Below are 27,762 nucleotides of genomic sequence, written 5' to 3'. Positions count from 1 at the left end.
CGAAACCAACCAACGTTTAATAAATAAAATTTCTGAACAATTTTTAGTTTAAAAATATTATTTGCTTTTAAACGTAAACCGGGGAGGCCTCGTCCGCAGCCGGCCTGTCCGCAGGGGCAGTGACATGTCGAACGAGGAGAGTTACAAAGCGATCATCCGGTACCTGACCAACGAGAAGGAACCTTATGCGCCGGGGACCGAGGGCAACGTCAAGAGGAAGATCCGCAAGGCCGCCGCCTGCTACGTGGTGCGGCGCGGAACCCTGTACTACCAGAAGAAGCGCAAGGACCGCGACGAGTTCGATGAGCTGGAGGTAGTGCTGGAGGCCAACACTCGCCGGGAGCTGATAGCCTCGTTCCACGAGAGCGCCGAGGGTATCCACTTCACCCGGGACCAGACCTGGAGGAACATCTCGCAGAGCTACTGGTGGAGAGGTGAGGGAGACGCCGGGAGGAATACGGAGGGAGAACGGTTTACGGGGCTTCTGCTTCACCCTGGACTGGAGACATGACCGGAAGTTACTTTGGGGAGGATAGTGAGAGGGGCAACCGCATGTGAGAGGAGGAGGAGTGAGGAAATTGGAGTGCACTTCCCTCAGGACCTGCCGTGGAGTATAATTTGGCACATCTGCTGGTTAGGAATTGGAAGTAGGGAGCGGGAAAGAAGGGAGGAAACGTGGAAGGAGGATGGTTATGGGTTTTTTTTTGCTTCACCCTGAAACAGTCGCAAAGTTACTTTTGAGGTGTTGGGGCGGTCTTTTTGGCGGGGAGTGCTGGTAGCGGTGGCGGATCACAAGTGGGCTTCGACTTCACTCGAGACTAGTGTGGAAAAACATCATTTGAAGCATCTCACACAAAATGCTGGTGGAACGCAGCAGGTCAGGCAGCATCTATAGGCAGAAGCACGATCGACGTTTCGGGCCGAGACCCTTCGTCAGGATGTCTGGTGCTTCTGCCTATAGGGGCTGCCTGACCTGCTGCGTTCCACCAGCATCTGCAGATTTCCTCGTGTTTGCGATGTGAAGCACCTGTTGGAAGGCGGTTGTTGAAGGCATCAAGAAGCTCTGAAGAATGGGCGATGTTTGGGTCGGGGGAGTGAACAGTATCAGAACTGGAGGAAAGTTATGGAACAGTGCGTGGAGGAGTGAGAAAACAGGGATCGGTAAAGTGGAGGGAGATAAGAAAATGGGGTAAAAACAAGAGGGTCTACTTAGAATACAACTTGCTTTTAGAACGTTACCCTGCGAAGTAATTGATGAAGAAATGGGAAGAGTGTGATCCTTTGCGTTAGCGGTCGAGTGACTTGGGTGTGTGGTTCATTTGGTGGAGCAAGGGCAGTGGTGAAGGGAGAGACGACTGCTGATAAGTAGGGGGTGTCAGTAAATGGAGTCGATAAATGTTATGAAGATCAGTAATGGGTATTCTTATCAGTGACAGTCAACATCGAAAAAGTCTTTTTAAAGGTGTTTTGAGAGTGAATCGAATGACATCGATTGGCGTTTGATACTAAGAGAAGCAATGATATTTGGAAGTGTTTGATTTTTCCCCCCTCCCATAACCTTAGCACTGAAGCACCAGAGTCTCTTGACTATTATAAAAGCAGGTCAGGCGTTATCAGTAGTGTGGGAAACAGGGGTAACACTTCAGGCCACTGACTTTTAATTAAAGGCAGGAAAATTCAGAAATCTAGCATTCTTTTGGAGAAGTGAAGGGGTGGGGAGAACAGAGGGGTTAACTGAGACGTGGTGAGGAAAGTTTGTTAACTGGAGGAGATGCAAGTGGAAGGGCATGTATGAGAACAAAGGGAGAATGCCTGTAGTGTGAGCTATGTGTAATTGCAGTTGCTGGAAATCTGATGTAAGTGAGAATTCTGGAAATAGTGAGCAGCTTGGGTAGTGTCAGTAGCGAAGAAGAAAAATCTGTCCAGTTGTGATGCAGACATTTGAATCTGAAGTTAATGAAGCCATTGTGCTGAAGTTCTGCAACATGGCTGCCCAAAAGATTAGCTGGTGACTTACACTGTGCCAACTAGGTCCAGTATAGAGAATTGAAATGACAGGCAACTAAAGCTCAGCATTGCCTATGTGTATTGAATAGAAATGGAACTTCAATCTGAAAGATTGAATGTGAGCTACTTCAATGCAACACACTAAACTGGAAGAAGTACAAGTGAATCATTTTTAACCATGTCCCCTCCAGGTTAATTTTGGAAGTCTTTTTTTAAATCATTTTTCTCCATTTTTTTCATAGATTTGGTGAATTGAACTCTCTTTTATTTCCTAAATTAGCAGTGCCATTTTGTTTCATTTTCAGGTATATTTAAGCAAGTGAAAGACTATATCAAGGAATGTATTCAATGCAAGGAAAAGATCGATCGAAACAAGTCAGTATGTGCCGACACAATGGAAATGTTGGAACAGCTCGGCATAGACGTTCCAGTGGCGGGTAATGGCAGTGAAACTGATGATGAATTGAGTAACTCTGGGGGAAGAGCTGATGCTCCCCCAAAGCCTACCAGAAAGAAAACGGCCCCAAAGCAGGAACTGGTGTTTGTAAGTATTATTGATTGTATGGGTACTTAGGGGATTTTGGGGAACTTCAACTGAAAGTATGAGTGTTACATGTTAATTTTAAGTTTATTAAAACGTATAATAACCAGACTGTTTTAATTTCTAGTCTAGAAGATTAGAAAATGCCCCATTTGCACAGTATTTGATTCATTTACAGTGATAGTCACAAAGAACCTAACCTGCGTGTGGAATGCAGGTAGCTGTTTCAATCACCTTGTAATACCAATTAACCACCTGTATAATTTTTTTCCTACTCAGTTTCTCAATGCTCCCGTTTTGCACCAAGGGTGAGATTTAATAATCATTCATACTGGTAAACTTAACGATGATGCTAACAATAATATGGCAGATAAGAAAGCTGCAATTATGTCATGTTTTTACTTGTCAAGGCAAAGAATGAGAAGTAGAAAGAACAAATATGTCTGAGTCGAGATCAAAACAAAAAGTTGTGGCTGCTGTATATCCAAATGTATAACGAAAATAATGATAAATATTCAATATCATGCAATCCATTTGGCCAAATCATAGCATTCCCACTCATTCCACCTAGAATTATGTTCCAATCATCCCAAACTGATCTGTTGAATCTAATGATCTGCTTTGAGCTATATCAAAGCATTAGCAGAGCATTAAGAGGCCATGATCTCAAAATACTAGTGATATTCACAACACACTTTAGGCTTGATATTGCTAGCAGAGGATGTTGCATCTTGATAATTAAATATTTTTAAATGATTAAATAAATGCAAATATTAAGAGTACATCACTCAGAACCAAGCATGTTTTGGCTTTTAAAAGATCACAATTCATCTCAGTGTAACTTTAATTATGCCTCTTGTTTACCTTTTGAACTATCCCCCACTTTGCTAATTGATTATCTGTTTTATCTCAACCTTTAAAATATTTAAAGATTCTGAATCTGTTTACATTGCCTCCTTGAGGAAGAGAATTTTAAAGATGTACAATCACCTGTGAGAGAATTTGATCACATCACTTATCTTAAATGAACAACCCCTTATATACCATGTTTTTAAAAGGTGATCCCTCATTCTGTGTTCTTCCACAAAATTTAACATCCTCTTCAGTCCACTCTTGTTAAGGCTCCATGGGTTTGAATATTTTTCAATTAAAATAAAAATCAGCTTTTTAAAAAGTTAACCAAAATGCAAAATACACAAGAATAATTTTAAACCATAAGTGAGTTTTCTCCAAACCAATTTTCTTTTATCTTCTCTATTGTCTCCAACTCTCTCAGTCCCCATTAAAATTAAACAGTCTATGATCCGTGAGCCAAGTGCCACCCGCCTCCCCCACCAAATCTTTATCCTGGGTAATCCCAGGAAGACCAGGAGCTCCAATACTAGACACTACAAGAAGTTCAGTAATGGAGTCTGCCTTGGACTTCTGCATTTCAGTGCTTGTGTTGAAATATGAGATTTCAGTTTCAATGGCTTGAGTGCCAATGGTTCCAAGCTTTCTAACAGAAATTAGATAAATAATGTTTTAAAAGCATGTAAATCTAATTTTGTAGGTAAATTATTTCTATTTTTAACTTAGTGTACACTTAAGTTTGGCCTTATTACATCTTGCTTATGAAAAATATGCTCAACTTCATTTTCATGACCAGCGATATGGATAATTTCTGTTAATTGACCTACACCAACCACTAAGAAACAATTAAAAACAACTTCAGAAACTGAAGTTACTAGGTAATAACAGATTTGATTTTCCCCACTTTCTTCTCCTCCACTCTCACCATGAACAACAGCTTGCCTCAAGGCTGTATGCTGAGCCCTCTTCTGTACTCTATTTTCACGTATCACTGTGTTCCTATACATGGTTCTAACTCCATAACCAAGTTTGCAGATGACACCACGGTGGTTGGCCTGATCAGAGGGGGTAATGAGACGGCCTACAGGGACAAGGTCCAGCACTTGGCTGCGTGGTGTGCCAACAACAACCTGGCCCTTAACACCCAGAAGATCAAGGAGATCATTGTGGACTTCAGGCATGCTAGGAGCCGCACTCACATCCCCATCTACATCAATGGAGCTGTAGTGGAGCGTGTATCAAGCTTCAAATCCCTTGGTGTCCACTTTTCCGAGGATCTCACCTGGTCCCTGAACTCCTCCATCCTGATCAAAAAGGCACAACAGCACCTTTATTTCCTGCGGAGCATCAAGAAAGCTCACCTCTGTCCCAGGATACTGACGGACTTTTACCGCTGTACCATTGAGGGCATACTCACCAACTGCTTCTCAGTGTGGTCTGGCAATTGTCCGGTATCAGACCGCAAAGCACTCCAGTGTGTGGCGAAAACTGCCAAGCGGATTATTGGCACCCAGTTGCACACCATTGAGAACATTTACCATAAACACTGCCTGGGCAGGGCGAAAAGCATTATCAAGGATGCATCTCACCCTAACCATGGACTTTTTACTCTCCTCACATCTGGTAGGTGCTACAGGAGCCTCCGTTTCTGCACCAGCAGGCACAGGAAACACTTCTTCCCTGAGGCTGTGACCCTGCTGAACCTCACATCACAGTGCTAAGCAGTATTGCACCCATATTGTACTGTCTCAGTACTTTTATATTTGTGTGCTGTAGCACTGACTTTTTGTTCACAGTTATTTTGTAAATAACACTATTCTTTGCATTTCTGGTTAGATGCTAACTACATTTCACTTGGCTTTGTATCTGTACTCAGCACTGTTATGCATGCAACAGCAATGAATATGAAACTGAGACAGGGTTTAAAACAAATCCCAAGATTTATTAACCTCTGCTCAAAACTTGGAAAAGTAAACAAACGACTCACTTAACCGGAAGTTAACAGTTAGGCGGCACAAGCATTCAAACTTAGAAACTGTTCTTAACAGAGTTTTCATCCAAGCACAGACTTAAAGTGATAAATTCAAAAGTCCACGTTATTTATGCAGTCAGTAAGGAGAGACTTCCCCGAAACAAACAATTCCTTTGAAGTAACGACGATCAGCCAAGGGATGCCTTGTTCTCAGAAATCACGAGGAAATAAAAGGAACTGTCCTTTTGATTGGAGGGTGGTCACTGCACAAACCTTCCTGACCTTGCAGGGATTTAACTCAAATGTGCATGCCACAATTCCTGAACGAAGTCACAAAGGTCTATCATTCCCCAAAATGCGGAACGACATTAACTTTATCCAATCCTTTGAATTTGGATAACTCTGGTAATGCCTTCACTTTCTGATACTGTACTGTAAGGGAAAACTAAGCGTGCAACAAAGAAAACCGGTGGAGCCTCCACACCTCCGACCAGCAGCAACAACGCTGCACAAAAATAAAAATGAGAACTGCATCACAAACTGCGGGTTGGTTTAAATACGGTTTGTTACATGCCATCACGTGATGTAACATCATCCCACGGTCATAAGACCATTACATCATCCCAGTGTCCCGTGTTCAACCTGTGGGTATGTAACAGCACTGACAATAAAGTTGAATCTATCTATTTCTCAGGTATTTATATCTTGCTGCAGCACATTCAGTTGTCATACAGAATTTCACAGCATGGAAACTAGCGATTGAGTTCAATAATCTCTGCCAGTTTATGTTCTATATAAAGAACCTCATCTGTTATTTCATCTCACACCTACCCAGATTCCCTTGTATTCCTTTCTTTCTTCTGTATCTACCAGGCTATTTAAAAAGGACAGTAATTAAAACTAATGAATTTCCTGTTCTCATACCAAAATCTGGAGTTGCGACAGTACCGAAGCCACATGTAGGTTGAATGAATGCTTCAGGACAAATTTCTTTGTGCAGAATTATTTATATGATTTATTGTTTATTACATGTTTTGCATATTTGTGACCATTTGTTGTGAACAGCCCCAGAAACAGAAGTATTGCTCTGATTCCTGAAACCAATCTGTAATTTGAAAGCACTCTAGCAGAACTATTAAGTGCAAGTTGAAGTAGTAATGACACTTTTAGTAGTTATGAAGAAGTTCATAACCAGACAATTGTTGGTTGACCTAAATTATGTTGACACAAATTTGGAATTGCCATGTAAATTGTTTTATTCAGGTGGATAGCAAGGGCCTTGTGAAACAGGTATCTGAAAAACACTGCCAAATAGTGCTAGAACAGTTGAATTTTCAGAGGCTCTCCAACCAATTCTGTGATGTCACACTTCTGATCGAGGGAGAGGAGCACAAAGCACATAAGTCCGTTCTGGCAGCAAGCAGTGAATATTTTCGAGAGCTCTTCATTGAAAAGGGAGCAGTCTCCAGTCATGAAGCGGTTGTGGACCTTTCAGGTAAGAAAAAAATCGAGTATCTATGTTTTATATCATGTCTGGAGATCACAGAAGTAGCACTATTATTTCATCTTGCAAAGGAATATGGGAAATTAATCAAATGACAGGAAATAATGGCATCAAAGATGATGTTTTAAATCAAAAGTATTTACGCTTATTGACCTACATGCAGTCTTAATTGTAGTATTTTAAAGCTGCTGTTTGTTGTAAAACCAAGAAAGTACAATGTTTATTATTTTCTGCTCCCTCTTTTTTTTGTTCTTGTTTGTATTGTTCTCCTGAGTCCTCTCTAACACACATATGGCCCAGTGCAATTAGACAGATGCTCTGCACCCTGATGACACTATGATGGGTCAGCTATTCATTTGTAGAACACATTACTTATCATTTTAGTCACCACTAGGTACCTCCTCAAAAAGTTAAAGAAATGATAGAATCATTTGTTTCTATTATCTTTCACTTTTAATATCTGAAATTTGATGAGGTTGCTTGCATACTTGTTTTCCCTTTTGGACATCTCATTATCTTGTCATTAAATTTCTCCATTTGACTTCTGGTATACTGTGGTGAGTTGTCATAAATTTGCCTTATAATGGGTAAAGGGACTAGATAGCTACTTTGATTTTTATAAAGAAATTGAGATTATATTTCCATTTCTGTGATAAGTATTAAATTTGGGATTCAAGAGTCTTTAATGGAAAGATTTGTGTAACTTGCATGTTTCTGATTGTGACCAACTAATTGGAATATGAATTGTGCTTGTATTTTTTTAATACTATTTACTGTGGTAAGTTTCATGAATACACAATATCTTTCCCAGAAATTGTGCAACTTAATCCTTGATACTTTTGTTAAAACGTTGAAGCAGACACCATGAAATGTGTAGTTACAGTGTCCTAGTTCTCCCAACGCTTTCCTAACTTTTGGTTCTTGCATGGGTTATAACAACTAGAGATTCTGCAAAAGGGACAGTCATACTAGTATTCTTTTGCTTTCCGACATTTAACATGAGTGCTCCAACGCAGTAAGTGACCGAACAGTTGGGTGGTATATTTATAATTATTGTTAGTTTTAAATAACATTCATATAAATCTTTTCACTTTTTACATTCTCTTGCAGGCTTTAATAAAACAAGTTTTCTTCCATTGTTGGAATTTGCTTACACGGCTGTCTTAGCATTTGATTTCTGTCATATGGCTGATGTTGCCACATTGGCACGTCATCTACTAATGCATGAAGCTCTGAAGATGTGTGAAGATATCCATAAACAGCTAGAGGAAAGGAAGATTACTGTGTACCAAAAGGGAAATGTAAAAACTGTAAATTCCGGAGTCCATGCCACCGAGGTGGAGGTGCCTATGGATGTTAATACTTCAGAACAACCGGAGCCTGAAGCTATTGAAAGCACTGCTGATGGCTCCATAACTGTGTTACTGCAAGAGCCTATACAAATTCCCGTACCCGTTGAAGCCCCTGCATCTGGTGTAGAAGATGAGGCCCCAAAAGATGCTGTGATGTGTGAATCACAAGCAACACATACAACTGAAGAACTGACGGTTCAGCAAATTCAGGGTATTCTGGACTGCTCTGTGGAAAATGGTGGTGCTGAAAACAATCAAGTCAATGAGCAAATTGAACCAATGGAATCCAGTGTAAGCACTCCAAATCTGGAAAGTACAGAAAATAATGCCCAGGACGTGGCAGAAACCCCAACTACCAATGAACAGACGGATGTGCCTACTGTAAATGGGAATGAGAGTGAGAATCAGCAGAAAGAGGATTTGACAGAGACCCTCAATCCTTGTACGTCAGATGTGCCAAAACGAAAGCGTGGTAGGCCACCAAAATTACATGACAAACATAAACCAGTTGCTGTAGCCTCTTCTTCCAAATGCCTCTCAGATGATACTTACAAAAGCAGGTTACGACAACGTACTTTAGTTGAAGGTGGATATATTCGGTTACACAAAGGCACGGAGAAGAAGTTGCGAGCCAGGAAAAGCAACCTAAAATCTGCAACACAACAGGTACGAAATGTAATTCCAAATAAGTTTTTCATATGCAGGTATAAAATTCAGTGCACCATCTGATATTTTTGATGTGATGTGTTCTCTTTTATATTTTTCATGTGTCATACTTAGCAATATTAAGACTTTTGAATTGACTATTATTTACATCTTTCACATACATGAGGAGTAAAAATCTTTACATTACATTTCTAAGTGTGCAACCTATAGTAATTTGTAATAAATAGTATGTACAACACAACAGTCAATATAACATAGAAATGCAATTGGATCAGCGTGAATTAATCAGTCTGATGGCCTGGGGGAAGAAGCTGTCCCAAAGCCTGTTGGTCCTGGCTTTTATACTGCAGTACAGTTTCCCAGATGGTAGCAGCTGGAACAGTTTGTGGCTGGGGTGACTTGAGTCCCCAATGATCCTTCGGGCCCTTTTTACACACCTGGCTCTGTAAATGTCCTGAATCGGAAAGTTCACATCCACAGATGCGCTGGGCTGTCCGTACCACTCTCTGCAGAGTCCTGCGATTGAGGGAAGTATAGTTCTTATACCAGACAATGATGCAGCCAGTCAGGATGCTCTCAATTGTGCCTTGTAGAAAATCTTTAGGGGTTGGGGACTCATACCAAACTTCCTCAACCTTCTGAGGTGAAAGAGGTGCTGTTGTGCTTTTTTCACCACACAGCCTGTACAGCAAAGAATTTAAAGCTGTTTACCCTTTCAACCCCAGATCCATTGATGTCAATAGGGGTTAGCTTGTCTCCATTCCTCCTATAGTACACAACCAGCTCCTTTGTTTTTGCAACATTGAGGGAGAGGTTGTTTTCTTGACACCTCTGTGTCAGGGTGTTGACTTCTTCTCTGTTGGGTGCCTTGTTATTATTTGAAATTATGCCAATCAATGTACTATCATCAGCAAATTTAATTAGCAGATTGGAGCTGAGTGGCGACAGTCATAGGTATACAGAGAGTAAAGGAGGGGGCTTACGACACAGATTCATCCCTGAATCTACCTGGTCAAGCCATTACGATTATGCACATTTCAATGGAATCATCTCTCATTTTCCTAAATTCAAATCCTTCCTTCATGCCACAAACGCACCATCTCAGAAATCAATTCCCAATACTGTGTTTATTGTTCCCATGGTAGGGGAATGACCAGATGTGTTCAAATATTCCAGATATGGTCCCTTCGTAGCACATAAAACTGTGACAAAACTGCTCAAATGCTATTTACCTTGCTAAACAAACTGCATATTAATTCTCAGTGATTCACAGACAAGGACATTCAGGTCTCTTTAGCTATTCACTCTACCATCCACACACACTCAATGCCATTTGTAATTTAAAATCTACTCCAATTCCCTTTTCTCAGAAGCGGCTTAGTCATTTGGTCGTATTCAACCACTTAAGATGGTAGTTTATCATTAAAACTGCAGGGTAATTATGATGAGCGATAAATGTCGCCAGGAACAGACATGTCACAGCACAAGAATGAAATAGAAGTGCCAAACAATGTTACCCTAAAACAAACCAAGAGAAGTAACAGAGAATATTAAATATATTATATGCAGTACAATACTTAGAAAGATCTAAGGGTATTGACAATCAATTCTATTGCATTTATAATCAAAATCAACCCAAAACTTTTAGTGCTGTAATAAAACAATGCCTTCACCCTGCCTTGTGCAGCTGGATCCCGGACTTCCTGTTCAATTGCCAACAGAGGTGAGCTCCCTCATCTCTGTCATTGACTGCTCGTTTCCATGGATGCTGCCCGACCTGCTGAGTTCCTCCAGCGTGTTGTATGTGTTGATTTGACCACAGCATCTGCAGTGTCCCAGAACCTGGTGTCACTCTCTCAAGATAAAGGTTTGGTAATTCAGAAGAGAGATGAAAGGAAATTTCTACATCCAGGGTAGTGAACCTTAAACAAAAAAAATTCTACCCATGAGGACTGTGGATACTCAGTCTCTAAGTATATTTAAAATGGAGATCAATAGATTTTTAGATATTAGAGTCATCAAGCATTTGAGGAATGGAGGAAGTGAAACTGAATGGCTGCCTACTGTTTCTTATGTGCATGCTAAAAATGTATATCTTTTCTGCAATTAATTCAGTGAAATACAGTATATGATGATTTGCAAAGCTGTATATGGTGATGTCCAAAGTTTGGGCACCAGTCATGGTTTGAGGATGTACGGTTAACTTTACTAATTGATGGCTTTATGAAGGGAAATTAGACAAGGTTCTCTGTGCCAATCCTGCTTGTTAGTCTGTGAGCACTTGCATAAATAACAAATATTTATGCATATCAAAGCAGCTATCCTTGGCAAGATTCAGAAACTTCGGAATAGATTGTTTGCCTACAATCACCTGCACATAATGTTTGCCCATGGACAAGCACAAGGATAGTCAGCATGTTTGACTTCTTTCATCAGAATTGTTGTATAAATTAGGGCTTTAGTTTGCTCGTGAACAGTAGAGCTGTGTTGCTGGAGACTTGTATTTGCTGATACCGGTATCTGTATATTTTTAAAAAATGAAAAACCTTCTTCCACAGGTTGCCCAGAAATTGGTGAAGAGAGGTAGAAAGATGCAACCGAAACGAGCCACCATTGAAGGAGATGATGCAGAGGTGGAGCATAAATGTAATGAATGTGGAAAGGCTTTCCCCAAGCGTTACACCTTGATGATGCACATGATGACCCACAACAGAATCAAGGAATTTAAATGTCCAGTAAGAATTATGAGCAATTGAATAATAACTCCTTTTTGTAGAATGTATCAGTATTATGCTTTTGATAGGAAGACCTTTAGATTTGTGGAGCATGAATCTATACGTGCACAAGTTACAATTTTTACAGATACAGAGCACTTGCCATTGTCTATATTTTCATGCTCCGTGTTCAATTGTAACTGCTAACAGATGCATCAATTATATGATACAGTATTGATCCATTCAGATGGAATAGTCTAGCTGAATTAGCTCTATTGTTCTTGTCTGAAGGTCAGTAATTAGGGGTCTCTATAATGCCTTCCTGTGAAGTACCAGCACACACTTTCTGTATTTTAAAAATAAAGGCTGTCTACGTACACTTTCTATCAAGATGGTGCTGGGCTTCTATGGGGGAAAAAAAACAAACGGACAGTAGAATTAATGCAAATAGTGGAACATATTCTATTCTAACACCTTTACTATGAGCAAAATATCAGTTATTCATTTCCTGTTGCATTAGCTCTGTGAGAAGGAGTTCCTCTACAAAGCTTCCCTGCTTTCACATCTTCTGCGCCACAAGAGGACCACTGAGCAAATAGATGAGGGTCTTGGGGGTAGAACGAAGCGGCAGTTCATCTGTGACATCTGTGGAAAAACTTTGCCAAAGCCTTACAACCTGCGACTTCATATGCTTAAGCACACGGGTGTCAAGCCACATGTGTGCAAGGTGAGAATTTATTTTTATCTGGATTTTAAGAAGAATCTTTTAATAGTGGCTACTACTGGAACAGAGTGTTTTCTTTGTTAAAAGTGCTGTGAGTCTCCAGAGATTTAATACTATAATGGCAAGTTTTAAAATGACATCTGAATTTGATAATCTTGGAGAATTAAGGTGCTTTTAATTGGTATAGCTAAAGAAAAAATGTCACATGCAGCATATTTCTGCAAACTTTCTAATTGCATATCTATTATTTCTCTCTTTGAATGATATACTTTTAGATTATAAATTCCTATTGTTATAATTGCTAAGTTTCTAGAAATTAATAACTAATCAAGTATTATGGAACTATCATCTTCAAATTTAAGAAAGAAATGTTAGGGGTCTCAGTTTGACATGGTGTCAGCTACAGAACCAGACAGTTGTAATGCAAGGGGAAACTGCACAAAGGAAGAAAACACCATGATATCCTCAGGCTGTTCATTACTCACTTCTACAAGTGTGAACAGTGGTTAAGGACGAGATCAGATTTGATTTGCTAATGACAGCTGGTTGAATAACAAATGAGAAGGTAAACAGTGCCTTAATGCCGAACGAAATCCTGAAGGGGATTGACATTTCAGGACGGAAATGGATAAATTTAGGTTGTTGATCAGGCAACAAAAATATTATAATAATTTAACTTTCGCTGTTCATTAGATATGTGGGAAGACTTTTGGCTATAAACACAGTCTAAGACTACATATGGCTCACCATGAAGGTAAAAGGGAATTTAGCTGTGAAATATGTGAAAAATCATTTGCTACAAAACGCAGTCTTCAGGAGCACAGTAGTGTTCACACAGGTAAGGGAACAAAATGTCAGAATCTATCGTTGCTAGTTTGCGGAAAATGTATGAGTTCTCAGTGTACTTTCTCCAGGAAGGTTTCAATAATTGTGATATCTCTCCTTGCTTCATTTGTTCTGGTGCTGTCATATTTTATCAGCTAGGATTATGCTGAGGTGTGCAGGGAGATGTGCGCTTGGGGTCCTGATTGAGGTGAACAAAACAGAGAGGCTTGGACAGGCCAGATAAATGAAATATTTCAACATACCAGATTTAAGTTCCAGGGAGATGTTTAGACAAGAACTGTTGAGGAAATTCTCACCACAAGAATGATTGGAAACAGGAAAGCACTGCCTATGAAGGTGGTTAAAGTGGGTACTCTCACAATATTTAAGCAGCGAGACAATCACTCAAATTGGCCAGGAACAGAAGGCCATTGAGCAAGGGCTGGTAAATGGAATTCAAATAGACTGGTACTTGGTAGTTGGCATGGCCATAGGGGCTGTTGCTGTGCCTTTGTGGCTCAGTGACTTTTCATATATTATCCTGAGCTAAACTTCAGACCTTCCTATCTCACCTCCTTGCCCCACAGTGTGCCTCTGGACTCATCTGAATACTTGCATTCGCTTCCATAGCCTTGTTACCACTACACTTCACTATTCCAAATCTTCTCTTATTCTTTTCTCTTTAAACCTGCAGACATTTAAATCTCCTGCAACCCCAGTTTGCCTCTTGCTTCCAGATTGAGCAATGTCTGGATTTTAAATTTTCATCCTTACTTCAGCTCTTTCCATGTCTTTTATTACATTGCTTTTCAGGTCCACAACTCTTAGCTGTCTAACATCTCCTCAGCAAACATCTGACAACCTTCTGAAGTGGTATGAGAATATTTTGCTGCATTATAGATACTTTCAAAGTTGAAAATGTGTTCTAAACTATTCTCTTACCATGTCCTTTCCCTAGCAGTTGTCTCGGGTTGCACTAGACTGGGTGCACCCATGGTATAAACTTTTAACTTACCGTAATTTTCTCTGTGTTGCTAAGATTAACTATGTCTGTCCATTGAATATCATTTGCCTCCCCAACTCTTTCTGCCACCCACCCCCTCCATGAGGCTCTGTGGTACATTTGGTAGAGATGCTGCTCAACGGTGCCAGAGAACAGGTACAATCCTGACCTTGGCTCCTGTCTGTATGGAGCTTTACTGGTTCTCCATGTGAATGCCTGAGTTTCCTAAAGACTTGCACATTGGTAAGTTAACTGGCCACAGTAAATTGTCCCTAATGTATAGGTAAGTGTAGAATCCGTGGGTTGTTGATGAGAAAATGGGGAGAATAAAAATGGATTAATGTAGGATTGGTGTAAATGTGTGGTTAATGGTCAGTGTGGACTAGGTGGCCTTAAGAGCCTACTTATGTTCATCTGTGTCTCTCCTTCCCTGGCTTCTGTACTAATTTCTGGTTAACTATGTGAAGGAGTTCGGTTTCTTCGTAAGACTCTAATCAATGAATAAAAGGACAGAATACTCTTGAACTAATTAGTCTTGCCTATCATTTTCATTCTCCTTAAAATTGTTTTAGTAAACTGGGAAACAACTACTACAGCTATATCTACATTTGATTTGTGTTTTGATCCCCATTTCATATTCTGTTTCTATATTGTGCTTAGGTGATATTAAATTTTGCTTGACATTTTGCTGATATTTCAGGTGAATCTAAGTACCTCTGTCCAACTTGTGGAAAGTGTTTCAAACGTGCCTCCGGTCTCAGCAAGCATTTAAAAAGACATTTGCCGAAACCTGAAATCAGAAGCTTTCAATGTACCCAGTAAGTTAATGATTCGTTTACAAATGGTCTTTTATAGGACTTACATGGCGATGAAAACTAGGTTTGAAAATGGTGAATACAGTCGGCCCTCCTTATCCGTGGGGGGGGATTGGTTCCAAGACCCCCGCGGATACCAAAAATCGCGGATGCTCAAGTCCCTTATTTAACCTGGTCTTTAGGACCCAGCGGAACCCCAGATTTTATTTAACATGTTCAGAGTGGTGGGCATTAGGACCTGTCATAGCTCTGAATCCGCGGTGTTTCTGTTCCCGAAAATAATCATGATCGCAATTGAAAATAAGGTGGAAGTAATAAAGTGATCAGAAAGAGGTGAAACGCCATCGGTCATTGGAAAAGCATTAAGCTACAGTCGGTCAACGATCAGAACAATTTTAATGGAGCATGTGAAAGGCCCTTCCCCGATGAAAGCTACAATTATTACTAAGCAACGCAGTGGTTTAATTTTGGGGTTTTTGATCCTCCACATCAACCAGGCACAGTGGAGAGCGCACGCGATAGCGACCTGTCACTAGATTGAATTCGGGAACTTCCCAAGCCCGGCGCTGAAACATGCGTTCTTAAGTTTTTTATATTCATAGAAAGGTAAAATATATACTATATACGAATGCAAACGTTTGACTAACTGATGCTAAATAATACCAGATGTACCTGTTCCGACTTACTGAGTAAGAGAACTTACGATTTTTTTCGATCCCGATCCACGATAACCCACGCACATCCTCCTGTATACTTTAAATCATCTCTAGATTACTTATAACAGCTAATACAATGTAAATGCTATGTAACATCATTGTTATACTGCATTGTTTAGGGAATAATGACAAGAAAAAAAGTCTGTACATGCTCGAACAACAAGTGCTGGAAGAGCACTTATGGGTTTTCGCGATTTGCGGATGTGGAACTAGCGGATAAGGAGGGCCGACTGTATACTTGGGTTGCACATTGACAGGGAGACAAAAAACCAAGGACTGGAAATCACTCAAGACTCTTTAATGTTCTTGCCATTCAGAATTATTATGGGATATTTATCTTTCTTTTTTTAAAAAAACTTATAACAAAAACAAAAATCCAGGTTAATATTTGCATGACATATGGAATTTTATCAGTTTGACTACTATCAACATATGTATTTTACGAGGTTATGATTCCCTGAAGTCACTTTATGTTCTCTGACTAATTCTTCATCTTTAAAGTTAGAATAATTAAGCAGAGCTATTATATACTTTTATAGAGCTGGCCTTTTCATAAAATTGATTTCCATATAATAAAAATAAATGGATTCTGTAGAGGATTAGTTTCTATTCCATTGCATTACTATATGTGAAGCAGAATCGAAGAATCTGTCATTTTATATTTATGTTGAAAACGAGGGTAGGACCACTCAAGGACAAAGGAGGGAATTTGTGTCTAGAACTAGGGTAAGTGGGTGAGATATTTAATACTACTTCATGTGTGTATTCACCAAGGAGAAGATGAATGTGGTTGGTAATAAGATCAGGGATGGTTATATTGTTCTAGGATTGTGGTCGCCAACCTTTTTAAGCCTAAGATCCTCTACCTTGGCCTTAGTAAAAGGCAAGATCAACCTACTAAATCGTTTAGACACACTCATGCGCACCGGGCGGAAGGGACCGGAAGTGGAGCCCCGGAAGCAGTCTCCTTTCGCAGGCGGCTTTCCGTAGCAGGAGTGTTGCTATGTTACCATTATCTTAATTGGTATTGCTTATGTTTATAATGCTCACATTACAACACCTTTAATTCTGTTTTCATTATTTAATTTTATTTCAACACAAAAAATAAATGAATAAAAATTGACTGTTGCACTCAGTGTGATGACTGGGGCTGAATACTTTCTGCTAGTTCCTAGAAATTTGGCTCCTAACTACAGTTGCCAGTCTGTGAGGTGTCTGTCAGTAAGACAGCTCCTGTACTTAGATTTAGTAATTTTCGTCTGTTGCAGCACAGCGCCCTTGCAAACCTCCTGACAGACAATATTTGAATGGACAGTTTCCTTTGTTAGACTGAATGTTGAATCTGTCACGATTTTGAGGTGTTTTGTATTGGTAAACTGTTACTGAGACACTAGTATAAGTTTCAGAGGTACGCAAGCTAATGACACCACTGTTTTTTGTTTCCCAGTTCTTTTACATTTGGGGAGTGTTGGAATTTAAAGGGGGAGAAGTGTTGTAATGTGAGCATTATAAAGATAGGTTGATGCCGATGAGGATAATGGTGATGTAGTGGTGCTCCCGCTCTGGAGAGCTGTTTGTGGGGCAAGGTTGTTTCCGGGTTGCAGGGTTTTGCTTCCGTTTTTTTCTGCTTTTTTTTTCATCTTTTTTCAGGATCTGCTGGGAAAGTCTCAAAGGTTGGCAGATTGCGATCAACTGGTTGGCAGATCGTGATCGACTGGTTGGCAACCATTATTCTAGGACATGTTTAGGAAGGATGATGTGGTGTTCATTCTTTTGAAGTAGTACCAGGGCCTGGTGAGATTTATCCCTGAGCACTGTGTGAAGCAATAGAGGATATCTCTGAGTCTTTGACACAGGTATTTGCATCTTCTGCAAGTACAGGCAAAGTCCTAGAGAACAGCCAATCTTGTTTTAGAAGGGAAATATGAATAATCCTAGAATTTATCCCTAAGAATCTTCTCAAATAAGTTCCCTACCTTGACATCAGTAATAGGAAACCTATTGGACAAGATTTACTCACATCTAGAAAAGCAAGGGCATGTTGGAAATAGTCAGCATGGTTTTGTGTGAGGAGGTCATGCCTCACGTTCCTAATTGAGTTTTATTAAGTGATGCCAAAATGAATTGATGGAGGGTAGGACACTGGAAGTTTTCTACATAGACTTTAGTAAGGCATTTGACAATATCCATCATGGTAGGTTGATCCAGAAGATGAAGGCATATGGGATCCATTGTGACCTGGTGGGTTAATTTAAAAACGAATTGGCCATAGAAGACAAAGGGTATATTCTAACTGGAGATCTGTGGCCAGTGGTTTTGACAGGAATTAGTGATGGGACCATTGTAATTTATGAGTTGGGACTTGGGTGAAAATTTAGGTAAGCTGATTAATGAGTTTGTAGAAGGAAAGTGAATTGGAGTTGTAAATAGTAAGGACTGTTGTCAATGGATAGTCACATATACATCATTTGCAAATATGGATGGAGAAATGGCAGATGGAGTTTCATCTAGACAAGTATGAAATGGTGCAATTTGGGAGGTCAAATGTAAGAGAAGAAGTATATAGTAAAAGACACCCTTAGGAGATTTGACATACAGAGGGACCTTGAGATGCAGGTTCATAGGTCCCTGAAAGTAGCAATATGGGTAGATGGGGTGGCACACGATTTGTGTGGTTTTGTTGGTCAGGTATTGTGTATAAAAGTTGGAAAGTCATGTAGTAGCTGTATAAAGCTATGGTGAGGCAACTATTTTTGTGAAGTTCCAGTTGCTGTTTTATAGGAAGAATGTTGCAGCTTTGGAGAGGGTGCAGAAGAGTTCCATAGGATATTGCTTAGAATAGAGGCAACATTTAGGTTATTTTCTCTGGAATGTTGGAAGCTGTAAGGCAATGTGATCGAAGTATATAAAATTGAGAGACTGTAGATAGGGTAGATAGCCTTTATCCAGGTGGAAATGTGAAATACTTGAAGGCATAAATTTAAGGAGATAGGGGGTAAATTTAAAGGAGATTTGTGAGCTAAGTATATTTGCAGACTGGGAGGTGCCTGGTAGGCACTGCAAGGGAGATTGTGGATGCAGATATGATGGCAACTTTTAAAGGACATTTATACGTGCACATGAACAGCATGAGATACAGACCATGTATGGTCATTATAATTGGTACAGGTATTGTGGACTGAAGGGCCTATTCCTATGTTGTACTGCTCTGTTTTATGTCAGAATGAATGGGCACAAGGTAGGAAAATGGGTGGAGATTATTACATTTATGGTTTTGTGTTAATGTAGTTTAGAACTGATATGTTTGGACTATTCAATATTAAGATCCTCTGTTGTGCCATTTAATTTTAGAGATCTGGCTTCATTTTTAAACTTGCTGTTTAACTTTTGTATTGCTGATTTATCATGATACTGCAAACCTAATTGGAAGATTCATTACAGTTGAAATGAATTTTTTTTTTGAGAGGATACATTCATTTTTGTAGATGTGAACGGAGTTTTTACGAAGCACGTGACCTGCAGCAACACATGTACAAGCATCTTGGTGTTAAACCATTTCAGTGCCAGATCTGTGGGAAGTGCTACAGCTGGAAGAAGGACTGGTATTCGCATGTAAAAGCACATTCTGTTACTGAGCCATACAAGTGAGTACAGTCAATTCTCGCACAGGGAGAATAACTTGTATGTTACAAAAGTTATAGCGGTGCCATTATAGGAATGTTATTTATATTACATCAATGTACGTATTGGTTTGAATATTAAATGAAAACTTTAAAGAATGCAAGATCAGATGTGTTTATGTGGATTGTTGTGATGGGGGTAGTGATGAGGGCAAGGGGTACTGATGCCAGTTTTCCAGTGACTGCTGGTATCTACTAGATTACATGGCCAGTATCCTTAATATGTTTTTATCTTGGATGCGTTTGATGATCTGGTTTTGAACAGCATATTAGAATTAAATTAATTTTTTTTAAATTAATTTTAATTTTAATTAAATTAAAAAACGGGAATTTCAGCATTCAGCTGCTCTCGACTCACTTCTAATAATCCCAGTACTGTGGTCTCAGAATTCCAGGTGAGTTGGGATCTGATTCCTAGAAATCATGCAGTAGTTAAACGCAGTTACTAATTGGTACTTTGTCAAGATTCCTTTCTCTTTGAGGTTTCTTTTGTAGTAAGGAGCAGCATTATCCTTCGAAGAAAAAAATGTAAATTCCTTTTGAACTTCTTTTGGGTTAACTGTCCAGTGGCACAATTGTTTAATATAATAGTAAGTATTGATTACAATGCAGTCTTATCAACCAGTTTGAAAGAAATTTCAATATTTTCTATTGAAAGTACAAAGAAATGTAAAAGGCAAGGTAATATTTGTTAATAGGTGTGTGCATTCATGTATTTGATTAAAATATTTTGAATGTTTATTTGGCACTGTTAGTGATTAAAAGAGAATGAAGTTACTAATGATCCATTCAACAAACTTTTAATTGTCAAACAGTATTTATAAATCTGCTAGCCAATTCTGATTTTCCTGATTTTGGCAGAGTAAATTGTGTCAACTGTTCTACCGCTAGCACAGAAACCACACAGAAGAATTTCCTCTGCTCATTTAGTTAAAAGCATGATCAATGTAAGAATTTTGTCTGTTCTGAATAAAAGGGATTCGTTATCACAGCATGAGCAATCTCCTTTGCATTTGTGGAGATGCATATTTTTTGATTTTCATCAAATTCTGTGTTCAATTTCATTTTCTCATTCTTGTACAATAAGAGCAGATGCCCTCATATTTTCCTAGCTATGCTTTTGTAACTTTGCAAGTAAATCATCCAGGCTAGCTATTTTTTCTACCTGATGTTTGCCTGGTCATAAATTGTATTTCAGTAGGTTTGGTTGACGTGTTGGTGGGGGAGCAGTTTTGGACCAGTGGTTATGATTCTATCAGTTTCAAGATAGTTATGGAAAAAGATAGGACTGGTCCTTGAGTTACAATCCTAAATTAGGGGAAGGCTGATTTCAATGGAATCAAACAGGAACTCTCAACTGTTGATTGAGAGTGCTTATGGGTAAAGGGCCATCTGGCAATTGGTACGTTTTCAAAAGTGAAATGAGAAAAATTAAACAGCCTTCCTTTCCTGTTGGATTTAAGGGCAAGACTGACAAGATTAGGGAAGCTTGGTTGATGAGGTGTGCTGAGGGTTCAGTGGTAGGATCCCTCTGGAGATGGCAGAAGTTGCAGAGGAGTCCTTCTTGTCCTTACCTACCACCCCATCAGTCTCCACATCCAACTCATTATCCTCTGCAACTTCTGCCAACTCCAAAGGGATCTAACCACTAAGTATATCTTTACCTCCCCCCCCCCACACTCACTTTCCGCAGGGACTGCACCCTCTATGATTCCCTTGTCCATTCGTGCCTTCCCATAAATCCCCCTCCAGACACTTATCCCTGTAAGCAGCTTAAGTGCTACACCTGCCCGTACACCTCCTCCCTCACCTCCATTCAGAGCCCCAAACAGTCCTTCCAGGTGAGGCAACACTTCACCTGCGAATCTGCTGGGGTCGTCTTTTGTGTCCAGTATTCCCAATGTGGCCTCATCCACATTGGCGAGACCCATCACAATTTCAGGGACCGCTTCATTGAGCACCTCTGCGCCATCTGCCACAAGCTTGACTTCTCGAAGGGCAAACGTTTTAATTCTCATTCCCATTCCGACATGTTGGTCCGTGGTTTTCTCTTGTACCACGATGAGGCCACCTCAGGGTGGAGGAGCAACACCTTGTATTCTGTTTGGGTGCCCTCCATCCTAATAGCATAGACATTGATTTCTCCTTCCAGTGACCAAATTCCACTACCCACACCCCACCTTCCCCCCCCCCCCCGATCCCCTCCTCTCCTTTTTCCTATTGCCCACTCTCCCCTCCTATCAAATTCTTTATTTGCCAGCCCTTGAACTTTCCCAGTCACGTGGGTGGCATCACCTATCACCTCCCAGCTAGCCTTCCTCCTCCCCCCCCACTATTTTACTCGGGTATCTTCCCCCTTCCTTAGTCCTGAAATGTCAACTGTTCTCTCTTTTCCATTGATGCCGCCTGACCTGCTGAGTCCCTCTGACATTTTGTGTGTGTTGCTTTGTTATTTAGGACATTATGCTGCTTAACTGGAACGGGAGACTATTGTCAAGCAGTTTCTAACTAGGATCAGTTGCGTGCACTGGTGTGGCTGGTGGACACCATGCTTTGAGCAAACAGTTTTTAAATAGCGTCAGTTGTGTTTACTTATGTTATCCACTTGGGCAGATGGGCACTCATTCAAAAAACAGAGATTTTGATCATTTTGTTATTTATTTTGACTTTTTAAAAAATTTCAGACCCTTGCCAAGATGCCATTTTTAAAAAAAATTGACACTAGCCAAAAATGTTACTCCATTGGACCAAATTAAAAGCTATCTGCCTAACACCACTCATTGTCAGCTGGCAGAGATTATTCTGTATTTAATTTAAATACATAATTTGTTACTCAGTTAAATGGTCATACCTCTTTTAACTTTCCATTAAACTTTGTCTAATTGGGGCAACTGCTTAACTGGGCCAAAATGTACTGGTCCCTATGATTCCCAATCTACTCTATTCATAAAGAGTATCTAGTTATGGGGTCAGTTTCCTTAAGGGTCTCCATGATAATCTAAATGTGGAACTGTGGGAAATGAGCAAAGTCTTAACTGGGTGACTCAATTATATTTGCTGTGGAGAAGGACATACGAGCTAGTGATTTCACAGGAGGTAACAGTAATGTTCTGCAGCGTATCAAAAGAGAAGGCATTGGAGGTTTTGAAATCCACTAAGGTAGATAGTAGATGAATCCCTGGAGCTTGCAAAATGTAACTTAGGATGCTTTTACAAGAAAGGGAGGAGATTTGCTGTGACCCTAGCGGAAGTTTTTTGTGACATTGTTGCTTAATGATGTCAATGAGCATGTAGGTATCATAATTAGTAAGTTAGCAAATTACATTAAAATTTTTGATTGTAGTGGACTGTGATAGAGGCTGTATTAAAGTTACATCAGGATATTAACTGGGAAAGTACTCAAAGGAAATAGCTCATGGTATCTAATTCCTTGTACAGATGTAAACTGATGCTTTATGAGAAGTTAAACAAGGACATACATAGTAAATGTTGTTGCCCTAGGCAATAGTGTTGAACAAAGAGAGCTAGGAGTACAGGTATATATTTCCTAGGTGTATAAGATGAAAACAGGCATTGATCATATGGATAGCCAGAGGTTTTTTCCCGGGGGTCAAGTGGCTAACACGAGGGGCATAGTTTTAAGGTGCTTGGAAGTTGGTACAAGCGGGGTGTCAGAGGTAAGTTCTTCCACACAGAGAGTGGTGAGTGCATGGAATGGGCTGCCAGTGACAGTGGTGGAGGTGGATACAATATGGTCTTTTAAGAGACTCTTAGATAGGTACATGGAACTTAGAAAAATAGAGGGCGATGCGGTAGGGAAATTCTAGGCAACTTCTAGAGTAGGTTACATGGTTGGCACAACATCGTGGGCCAAAGGGCCTGTAATGTGCTGTAGATTTCTATGTTCTATGTTTCCCAGAAAGTGGCAGCACAGATAGACTTGAGGGATGCATCTGACATCTTTGCTTTCGTTGGCTGAGGTATCAAGTACAAGAGTTGTGATGTATAATTAAAGTTTACAAAGCTTTGGTTACAACACATATGGTGTTCAGTGTGTAGTTCAGTTCTGGTTGCCACACTACAGTAAAGATGTGATTAAGCTAGAGAGAGTGCAGAAAAGATTCTCGAGGATGTTGTCTGGATTGGAGGACCTGAGTTATAAGGAGAGATTGGATAAATTGGTGAAAAAATCATCGCTGTCTGGAATGAGCTGCTATAGGAGATAGTGGAGGCAAGGACAGTAACAGCATTTAAGAGGCATTTGAACAAGTTGAATGAGCAAGGCATAGACAAATACAGAATTAATTCAGGCAGGTGGATTGGTATAGATAAGCAAAGACGTGGTGGGCTATGGGACCTGTTTCTGTGCTTTATAACTCTATTGGTTAATTTGGGATCTAGCAGTTGTAAAACCTATAACACAAACAGCTCATCCTTTTATCAATTCTGGTTTGCATTGGTAATTTGTGCATCCAGATTTGTGTTTCCAGTATTGGGCTCCTTGTTCTCTCAGTGCAGCTGAAAACTGATGCCTGCTTGTCAATTGCCAGGCGATTATGGTTCCAAATTAGAAACTTGTACCTGAGAAATCATCGTAACCTTTTTATGCTTATTAATTTATGGATATCTTTATACTTTGTGTCTACTAGAAAGCCAAGTGACTAAACTTAATTCTGATTAGATTTGTCTATTTGTTGCCATAATTCCTCTGGCTTGTTGAGGTCAAAATTCCACTCATGGAAAAAATACCATCTGAGACTTTTAAGAAACATTTGAATCCCATGTTGATATTTTCTACTTTCAGATGTAATGTTTGTGGAAAAGAATTCTTTGAAAAAGCTCTTTTTAGGCGACATGTCAAAAAAGCCACACATGGCAAGAAAGGCAGAGCTAAGCAGATGCTCGACCGTACTTGTGAACACTGTGGGAAGAAATTTTCACAACTTAGAGAGTATCGGAGGCACATGAATAACCATCAAGGTAAAGTGAAATCATTATTGGCTTTAAACCTTGCCTTTCTATTATCATATATTTAAGAACATGAAAGGATTGAAATGCTGTGATAATTATGAAAAAAAATTGGTTTCAAAATCCACTATCTATGTTCCCTTTACATGACTTATGTAAAGCTTTGATTCCCTGCTTGCTGTGTTGTTCAAAATTCACAATGGTTTGGCATTTTGCTACTTAAATGTTTGCCATGTTCCCCTTAAACTTGCTGGAGCACTTTTCCTATACTCCCTTCTTCAACTGAAGTGGAAGTTTTATTGCTGGGTTGCAGTTACATTTCTAAAGTAGTAGGATTAAGTGGATGGAATTTAAACTGATACTGAAAATCTCTCCAGCGGTACAAGGCGAAAAAATGGGTAAGTGCAATTGCAGCTAGTATCTAGAAATTATTTTGTTTTTCTTGTAGCTTTTTTTTTGTTTCTTTTGTGCTGGATTTCTCGTCTTCTAACCAAGACCCTTCATTAGGGTTAGTGAAGGCTCTCAGCCTAAAACATCAAATGTTTATTCCCCTCCATAGATGCTGCCTGACTTGCTGATTCCTCCAGCATTTTGTGTGTATTACTGTAAAACTAAAGTTATTTTGATAAAAGAAACTTTTTTAATTCTATTAATATAATTACTCCCGTGTTATTCAGAAATTCTACTATTTTTGCAGAAAAATTATTGACGCCAAATATTATAAAATGTAGTCCTAGAATGAGAAGTTAGCTCTCAATTTTATGCTTTGCCTTCTCTACCTGCTGTACATAAAAAAAATTAATATAGAATATATTAAAAACATTCAGTAGTTAGTAGAGAGGGCCGTATTTTAATTAGTCAGCAACATTTAAAGGTATTGTAGCCATCACAAAAAGAGACAAAGCTAAATCAGCGTAATATTTGAAGAATAGTATTGGTTCTCCACTGCTTGAATGATTTTATTATGATTTGATTTTTATTCAGGTGTGAAGCCATTTGAATGTTTGACCTGTGGAGTAGCCTGGGCTGATGCACGCTCACTTAAACGGCATGTGCGAACACATACAGGAGAACGACCTTACGTCTGCCCAATATGTAATGATGCCTACATTGATGCTCGTAGTTTGCGGAAACATATGACTAAGTTTCATAAAGAGCACGTTCCTGGCAAAATAATGTTAGAGAAAGACACACTTCAATTTCATAATCAGGGAACACAAGTAGAACATGCCATCAGAATCTTAGCTGCTGATATGCAAGATGAACTGGACAAATCAGATTTAGTTGGTGAAGAAATTGAGACTGTAATAGTGGCTGGAGAAGCTGTCGAGGCAGTTGAAGCTGTCGAAGCAGTGACTTCAGTGGAATCTGTTGAAGCTGTGGCTGTGGAAAGCCAAGATGAAGCATTGCCCACACTAACAGATCATGGAATTATGCAGGTGGTTAACTATGTACTATCTCAACAGCAAGGACAGAAACTTAATGAAATTGGAGAAACTGTGGAAGTTGAGGTCGCCCATATTGCAGAGGCTGAAGAAAATGTGCAAGAAAACTGAAAATACTTGGAACGTATCCTGATAACTGATTGTGTGCATTAGATTATGTGGGGACTTGTTCATGTTCAATCATTTTCCCTGATCCTACAAAGGTTAGCATTATGTAACTGGCAGACTTTTACAAATGTATATTGAATTCCTGACAGAGAAGGAATTCAAAGTTGCTAAGTGATGATGATAATAAAGTTCTGAGTTCGAAAACCAAAATATATTTTCAACTGCTTACATTTATGAGATGTGCCAGTAGCATTCTGCAGTAAAGCTTGAGCTTCCAGCAATTTTAGTTGCAATTGCAAGCTTTTTTCATTGTTTCCTTATTTTAAGCATTGGTAAATCAGTGGAAACTGTCCTTTTTCAGCATTTTATCCAGGAGATCAGAATTTTGTAGATTGCAACACATAAACATGGAAATTCTTAAAATGGGCACGTTTCATAACTAATTTCATGTATACTATTCAGGCAAGAGTGGGTCAGATACACAAACTGTGAGCATGAAAGTGGAGAACTTACCTCATTTAACTTGTATATTTTGCAAGGAATCAGTAGAATTAGAAATGAACAGGGTGATGTATTTATAAACACAGTGCTTGTTCTGAATAAGTAGAAAGTAGATTTCCAGATTTGAAATTTAATTTTGACTTGATGCCCTGTTGGGATTATTTAAAGAAATGTTTGGACAAGTTGAGTTCTGATGATTCCACAACTATTAACTTCCATAAAATCATTAATAAAGGATCGTCATCTCAACATATGCTAGTTGTGATGAATTTATTTGGATAAAGTTTATCTTGAATGCATTTGGAAATCCCGCAAGATAGTTATATTCTTATGTGAAATTGCACAATGTCAGTTGTAAGGAAAGTGTTGTAAATCTAGAAATACTAATCTCAGGTAACAACAAGATTTGGTTTACTTTGTCAAATAGGAGGCATTTGTTGGGCAAATGCGTGAAATGTAATTGATGTAAATAAATGTGCATATAATAGGTTTATATGTTTATGACTTTATGCATGTCTATAATTTTCTTAATCCAGTCACTGTTAATCAAACTGTGTATGTACATGTGACTTTAAAAATAATTTGCAAAAGACCTCCATGTATTATAGAACACTGAAAAGATGGCTGTTTTCCTAATGATCTTGGCATTCCAAAAGTATATATTAGGGGAAAAAACTATTTAAAAGTGCAATCAGGATTTTTTTTCAATTGTAATTTGTCTTGTCTGGCTGTAAGCTTTCATGCATAATTATTAAAAAGGTAAAATCTCAATTTGTCTTATTTTCTTATTTGTCAAAGATGACAAATTTTATATTAAAATTGCTTTGGTGTCAGTACAAGATTCAGTTGTCTTGAGTCCTGAATTGAATTACATTTAAAGATATCACAGTGTTGAGATCACAGACTGCCTTTAATAGCCAACCACAAATGCCTTGAAAATGGTGCCACCTTGAATGTTAGTATACTGATGCTAATGCAAAATAATTGTAGGACACCAGACTGGGCTGCAGAAATCAAATTGAGCACCAAGTAAATTGGCTTGTTATTGTCACATACGGAGGTACAGTTTTTTTTAATGGCTTTGCATGTCCTCCAGTTGGACCATTCCATCATATCACTACAATGAGGCAATATAAATGATAAACAATAACAGAATTCAGGATATAGTGTTACAGATACAGAGATGGTGCAGGCAGACAATAGGGTACACGGCTAAGACAGGAAAGATAGCGAGATCAAGACTCCATCTTTCCATGGCCTTGCACTTTATTGTCTGCACTGCTTATCTTTGGAAGGAAAGTCTGACTAGCTGACATTTCAAGTGCTGGCATTTCCCAGTATCTGGTGTATTAACCCATCTTGTAAAGAG

The 27,762-nt window shown here is 39.3% G+C and overlaps 1 protein-coding gene across 3 annotated transcripts; it reads left to right on the top strand.

Moving 5' to 3' along the window:
- Positions 1 to 19: 19 nt before the first annotated feature.
- zbtb11 (zinc finger and BTB domain containing 11) lies at positions 20 to 27,164 on the top strand. 3 transcript variants are annotated; one of them, XM_073045214.1, is made up of 11 exons: positions 20 to 434; positions 2,313 to 2,551; positions 6,636 to 6,867; positions 7,987 to 8,894; positions 11,453 to 11,629; positions 12,129 to 12,335; positions 13,026 to 13,170; positions 14,861 to 14,978; positions 19,177 to 19,335; positions 24,176 to 24,351; positions 25,324 to 27,164. In XM_073045214.1, exons 1-11 carry the CDS (start codon positions 125 to 127, stop codon positions 25,893 to 25,895), a joined length of 3,243 nt encoding a protein of 1,080 aa, XP_072901315.1. In that variant the 5' UTR covers positions 20 to 124; the 3' UTR covers positions 25,896 to 27,164. The 3 variants fall into 3 exon arrangements, with proteins under 3 accessions (XP_072901315.1, XP_072901317.1, XP_072901316.1); XM_073045216.1 differs by lacking the exon at positions 20 to 434 and adding an exon at positions 549 to 633; XM_073045215.1 differs by lacking the exon at positions 20 to 434 and adding an exon at positions 1,019 to 2,198.
- The last annotated feature ends 598 nt before the right edge of the window (positions 27,165 to 27,762 follow it).

This window comes from Hemitrygon akajei, chromosome 5 (assembly GCF_048418815.1).
Source record: "Hemitrygon akajei chromosome 5, sHemAka1.3, whole genome shotgun sequence".
Taxonomy (NCBI): Eukaryota; Metazoa; Chordata; class Chondrichthyes; order Myliobatiformes; family Dasyatidae; genus Hemitrygon; species Hemitrygon akajei.
The sequence above is the reverse complement of the archived record's forward strand: the minus strand, read 5'-3'. Positions and strand labels throughout refer to the sequence as shown.